Source organism: Brassica oleracea, chromosome C4, assembly GCF_000695525.1.
Source record: "Brassica oleracea var. oleracea cultivar TO1000 chromosome C4, BOL, whole genome shotgun sequence".
In the NCBI taxonomy this organism is placed as follows: Eukaryota; Viridiplantae; Streptophyta; class Magnoliopsida; order Brassicales; family Brassicaceae; genus Brassica; species Brassica oleracea.
This window is the reverse complement of record NC_027751.1, coordinates 53,021,763-53,028,223: the sequence shown is the minus strand read 5'-3', so window position 1 is coordinate 53,028,223 and position 6,461 is coordinate 53,021,763. Positions and strand designations below refer to the sequence as shown.

The window sequence follows — 6,461 nt, the reverse complement described above, 5'->3', positions numbered from 1 at the left end:
TTGGGGGGGGGGGAACAAAACAAATTAACATCAACCACAAAGCGTGGACCAATCTCTCTCGCTGTGTTCTTTACAGACAGACACACCGAGGATGTCGGATCCCGATTTATCGTCTCCGTTGATCCAGCATCAACCAGAGGTCGTCATCTCAATCCACGACGACGGAGAAGAAGAAGAAGACTATAATCCCTCCGCTGGTCAACAAAACCAAAACCAACAACCTCGTGTTCCACGTGGATTTCAACATGACCATCTCAACCCTCCTTTCGGCTTCCTCAGCGACGCCGAGCCTCCGGTTCTATGTCCCCCGACGACGGTGGATCCGTTCCGGAACGATACGCCGGGAGTCAGCGGACTCTACGAGGCGATAAAGATCGTGATTTGCCTCCCGATCGCGTTGCTTCGGCTTGTTATCTTTGGTGCTAGCTTGGCTGTTGGTTACGTGGCGACGAAGCTGGCGCTGGCTGGGTGGAAAGATAAGCATAATCCTATGCCTTGTTGGAGGTGTAGGATCATGTGGGTTACTCGGATCTGCACCAGATGTATCCTCTTCTCCTTTGGGTGAGTTTAAAAATGGAAACTTTGGTTATCACATGGTGAAATGGTTTTAAAAGGTTTTAGATAGTTTGTTACATGATGTTGTTTATAAGATATATAGAGTTTTGCTCATCTCTGAAGTCTACAAGTTTAATAATGTTCATCTCTGAAGTCCCTAGGCAGTAGTTAGACGCCTTATAGATAAATTAATGTTTAGGCGAGCCCAAACCGAATTTTTAAACGCCTAGACTGATTTTAAAAAATCGGTTTGAGAAAACTGTTTAGTTCAGATTCTATGGCGCCCCCTAGACCGATTTTTAGAACACTAAGTTTTTTAAAAAGCAAACTTTAGTTGTGGGTTTAAGACGGTGAATGGTTTCAATGGTGTTAGATAGTTTGTTCCATGATGCTGTTTATATATATATATATATAGATTCTTGTGTTGAATGATCTTCCTTACTCTTGCAGTTATCATTGGATACGACGGAAAGGGAAACCTGCTCGCAGGGATATTGCTCCCATTGTTGTGTCAAACCATGTTTCTTTTATTGAACCAATCTTCTTCTTCTATGAGCTATCACCCACCATTGTTGCATCGGAGTCGCATGATTCACTCCCTTTTGTTGGAACTATTATCAGGGCAATGCAGGTAAGCAAAATAGCTAGCACACATAGTACATACTTGTTTTAAGATGCTGGTGTGTCGTTTGCACTAAAGTTTTTGTTTTTGAATATGTTTAGGTGATATATGTTAATAGATTCTCACAAGAATCAAGGAAGAACGCTGTGCATGAAATAAAGGTATAGAGTTTATGTGGCATCTATCGTAATTTCTTAGATTGAGTAACTTTATTCAAACACATGATCTGTGAACCATTTTGTGGTTGAAAAGGATTCAAATGGTTTTTTTGTATTTGATACGCAATGTGCTTTCTAGGATATGTAAATACAGAGAAAAGCCTCCTCCGATAGATTCCCCCGTCTGCTGCTATTCCCTGAAGGAACCACTACCAATGGGAAAGTTCTTATCTCCTTCCAGCTCGGCGCTTTCATCCCAGGCTACCCTATTCAGCCTGTAGTAGTCCGGTACCCCCATGTACATTTTGATCAATCCTGGTGAGTCTCTTCCCTGTCTGTATACACACTTTCTACTTCCTCCAAAAAGTACTGATGTTTGTAAGATTTTTTCAGGGGGAATATTTCTTTATTGATGCTCATGTTTAGAATGTTCACTCAGTTTCACAACTTCATGGAGGTAGTAAAAGCTTAGTTCATTGATTTTTCATTTTATGTATTTTTTTAGTATTTCACTTATTTGGATCATTTTTTGGGAATTAAACAGGTTGAATACCTTCCAGTAATCTATCCGAGTGACACTCAAAAACAGAATGCTGTGCGTCTCTCACAGAAGGTATGTGTTTGGTGGAGACTGCGATTATTTTTTATGCACTTGCTCTTCTTTTTATTGGTGGGAAAATAGTACTCATGGTATAGTTGTGAATACAGACCAGTCATGCGATTGCAACATCTTTGAATGTGGTCCAAACATCTCATTCTTATGGGGACCTCATGCTATTGAACAGAGCAACTGAATTAAAGCTGGTATGTCCAGCTCATGTGTGTTTTTCCTCTCTTAAATAGCATTTTATCTTGTTAATCATTTATTTCATCTTAAAATGTTTTGTTGCAGGAAAACCCCTCAAATTACATGGTTGAAATGGCCAAGGTTGCGTCGGTAAGTTTATTCTCTATAATGCCACAAATTTGATTCATTTATTTTTCTTATATACCTCATTTTTTTTTATCCCTATTGATTCTGTTGCTATGTCTTTGTTCCTTCCAGCTATTCCATATAAGCAGTTTAGAGGCAGTTCGGTATTTGGATACATTTTTTTCCATGAATCCGGACTCAAGGTAATTACCTTTCTCCTATTAAGTTACTTGTTTTCTAAGTTACAACCTTCAAGAACTTTTATCCTCTTTGCAGTGGACGTGTTACTCTACATGACTTTCTTCGGGTTCTAAGACTGAAGCCTTGCACTCTTTCTAAAGGGGTCAGTTATGAATATGTTTAGTGTATTAATATGCCTATGCTCTTATGCCTCACAATGTTACTTATACAACGTAGATATTCGGGTTCATCGATGTGGAGAAAGCTGGATCAATCACTTTCAGACAGGTACCTTCAGGGATAATTTTGTAGAGATTCTTAGTAAACAGTCCCTTTAATCTTATCCTTGTTCTTCTTCTGTTGGTTGGTCTGCAGTTCTTGTTTGCCTCGGCTCATGTATCGGCACAGCCACTTTTTCAGCAAACATGCGAGCTAGCATTTTCTCACTGTGACACAGATGGAGATGGCTTTATCTCCATTCAAGAAGTAGATTCAGTTCTTGACCTCTTTGTTATATTTGCTTTTGAGTTCTTCGTATGACTTACTACTTTTCTTCCTTATCTTTGGCTCAGCTTGGAGACGTGCTGAAACACACAATGCCAAACTCAAACAAGGAGGAGGTAAGTGTTAATGCATTTATCCATCTATTGAAATTGACATCCAAAGATGTGTAGCTAAACGGTTGAGAGTTTATATGTTACAGATACAAGGGATGTACATTTTGCTAGACGAGGACAAAGACCAAAGAATCAGCAAGGTTGACTTCTTGTCCTGTTTAAGAAGAAACCCTCTGCTCATACCTGTCGTTGCCCCTATCTTGTCCCCAACATAACACAGACAGACAAAATAGCTGGCCAAGATTTGTGATTCTGTGCAATGATTCAATCATGTCTTTGTGGTATCATTATATACCTTTTTTTGTTTCCTTTATTTATTTTTCAGATTGTAAAAAAAAAAATGTCAAAACTAAAGATAGGGGGCTGCTATGTTTTTGGCCTATCCCCTCCTCCATGGATCCCTCATCCTGAGTTTTGGACTATAACTGCGTGCCGTTTTGTACCCCAGAAAACGCTATGGTGTTTGTTCCTCTAGTTCTAAGCAAGCTCTCTATCTGTATTTGTATCATCCGAATTTGATTGTATCAGTGGTTATTTCTTTATTTTTGACTTATTTTATTCAAACTCTTAATTAAGGCCATGATTATCCGTAAGAAAACCAATGGATTAGTTTTAAAAAAAAAAAAAAAAAAAAAATTAAAAAGCAAACCAATCGCGGATCGCCATGTGTCAGTGGAGCCCGTGAACAGTGTAAGAAACTCACTAAGATCGGTTCTTAATTAGTAGTTTTTGTAACCGATCCTTAAGGGTTTTGTGGAGGCCCACACACTAAGAAATCCACTAAGTACCCCGGATAATCATTCTCTAAGTCATTAATAGTTTGTTGACACAAAAAAATCATTAGTAGTTAACTATTGGACCTTATAAATCCAATTAAGATTAATTACAGTAAAATTTCTACGAATTAATAATCTCTATAAATTAATAAATTGCGTTGGTCTCAATTTGGGTCGGTTCAAAATTTTAACACAAATCGATAAAATAATAAGATAATATTTTTTAAAAAAAAAATCTATATAAATATATGATCTCATTAAAATTATAAATTAATAATTTATATGTATACATATTTATATAAGTAGAAATTTATTATTATATTATTTGTTTTATATTTACATTGAAATTATCTTTATATTCTTTTAACACTTAATATATTTTTGATAAGATTTAGTAATATTATATCTATAACCAAATTTAAGTTCTATAAAATATATATTATATATACCAAATAATATAATAAAATTAATATAATTATCAAATTTCAAAATATAACAATTAATGTCTATACATTAAAATCAAATATTTTTCTTATTTTAAAATAAATATATTTTAAAACAAAAATTCTAAATAAAAAAACTTTTGTAAATTAATATTTTTATATTTATATAGCCCGGCCCCAGGTGGGGAAAGCTGACGCAAGCATTGGTTTATCATGAAAAAGGACAATGAGAATCTGAAGATGGAATAAGAACCGTCGGATGAAACAGCATAAGATGGTTTACAGCACGCCCTGTGGTCCCCTCCAAAGGTGACGAGAATGTCCTCTACCCCACGTGCCCGACATGTGTCGGTACCTCAACTGGGAAGTGCAAACTCTCTCCCCAATGGCCAAATCAGTTCTCTTTCTTTACGTTGTCCAATTAGATTATTTTTATTAACCCTCATTATCAGACATTTTTAAATCTTAATCACTATCCGTTGAGCATATATCCTTAATTACTTTACATTAAATTTTTGAATACTATAAAGTAACCCAATTTATAAACATAGCAAATGTTATACTTGGTCAATAAAATATCTATGTAATTTTATTCTACGTTTTCACATTTGTGAAAAAGAGAAGATCATTTAACAAAAAAAAAAAAAAAAAAAAAGAGAAGATCAGTTCAAACATAAAAGAGTTCCGCACGTGACTCTGGATTTTTAAGACATGAGAGAAAGGTCGTGTTACTTGATCCATATCATGGTCAAGGATCATGCAACTTATTAGGTCAATTTTATCGTAATTTAGCCTTCCAACTACTCAGTAATGGGTGTCCTTGCACCTGGTAGCGTGGTTACATGCACTACCAAATCAAATCCAGATATTTGAATCTTTGTAAGAGCGGAGCCAAACACCACTAAAACTAGTATAAGGGACTACATGTTAAACAAAGACGGGGATACAAGATTCGCCAAAACTACATTTCACATATAAGCTACGGACTTCGTTTAAGCTAAAGTATATGTGGTCTTAACTCTTGTTCATTCAAACCTTATTGAACGAATGGTTTCTTTTTATCAAAAAGAACGAATGGCTTTTATTCCAGACATTTAGTTACTATGATCGTATTTATCCATCATATCAGATCATGAATGATTTCTTAAAACTTTATAACATTTATCAACCATGCTAGTTCAAAATAATTGAGAATATGCGATAAAACAACCAAGATTTAAAAATATCACCAAGGTTGAGTTGACCTAGTGGTAAAGAGGTTGCCTGCTGTAAAGAGGTTGCCTGTTGTAACTATCGCTGCAAAGATTCAATTCGCGCTGTGAGATACAATTTACATTGTTTGGATTCCAGACAAAGAGGTGAAGCCACTTTCAAAAAAAAAAAAGTTTATCCACGACAGTTTTATTTTACCAAAAAAAAATATCGAGATATCAAGGTGGCCTAGTGGTTCCTTGAGATTTTCACAGACGGCCAGAGGTCGCATGTTCGATACTCTGTCAGCGCGGTGGTACTATACTTCTCCAAATAAATCTTTCGCGGTTTCATGGATATGGAGCCTTTCAGGGTGAGATTAGTCACTATAAATAGTTTATCCACAACAAATTTATTTTACAAAAGAAAAAAATATCACTCGAATTTATATGTATATGATTGGAATGAGAACTCTGCAAAAAGTTTTAAGTGACTCAAATTCATGTGTTTTTGTTCAGTGGTTTCTTTTATATTTAAAGTAATTACATAGTAAACTGTATTGATATCGGATAGATATTCATTGAAGAGATACCAAACTGAAATCACAAGATTGTTATAAACAGTAGAAACTTATGGATGGGTATGAGGTATCTGGACATGCATCTGTCCTTTTTCTTGGGGCGCAGTCACAAATTACAAATATGTATATACATCTTTTTGTTTCTCAATAGTATTTTTTTTTTTGTGCATAGTTTCTCAATAGTATTCACATCCTAATTTAACTACCTAAATAGGCATATACATATGTGAATATAAAGATAGAAAATTAGATTTAACCTAAAAGAGGTAAGAAAAATAGGATCATACAGTTGCTATATTCTAGAATTTATTATTTTGAGATATGCAATATGGTGGGTCCCTGGTTAGGACCAAAGTGTGGAGCACGATTTATCTTTGAAGTTGATAAATAATAATTATATTTTTTTGTCTTGGTGTTTTTGATTGG

At 35.3% G+C, this 6,461-nt stretch overlaps 1 protein-coding gene across 2 annotated transcripts; it reads left to right on the top strand.

Annotated features, from left to right (window-relative positions):
- On the top strand, positions 1 to 3,587 carry LOC106336844 (lysophospholipid acyltransferase LPEAT2). Of its 2 annotated transcripts, XM_013775799.1 has the most exons (14): positions 4 to 561; positions 1,006 to 1,186; positions 1,279 to 1,338; positions 1,490 to 1,653; positions 1,729 to 1,792; positions 1,880 to 1,948; positions 2,044 to 2,139; positions 2,228 to 2,272; positions 2,381 to 2,451; positions 2,525 to 2,591; positions 2,666 to 2,716; positions 2,804 to 2,914; positions 3,001 to 3,048; positions 3,132 to 3,587. In XM_013775799.1, exons 1-14 carry the CDS (start codon positions 92 to 94, stop codon positions 3,258 to 3,260), a joined length of 1,626 nt encoding a protein of 541 aa, XP_013631253.1. In that variant the 5' UTR covers positions 4 to 91; the 3' UTR covers positions 3,261 to 3,587. The 2 variants fall into 2 exon arrangements, with proteins under 2 accessions (XP_013631254.1, XP_013631253.1); XM_013775800.1 differs by lacking the exons at positions 1,729 to 1,792; positions 1,880 to 1,948; positions 2,044 to 2,139; ... (5 more) ...; positions 3,001 to 3,048; positions 3,132 to 3,587 and having other exon boundaries at positions 1 to 561; positions 1,279 to 1,339; positions 1,477 to 1,616.
- The last annotated feature ends 2,874 nt before the right edge of the window (positions 3,588 to 6,461 follow it).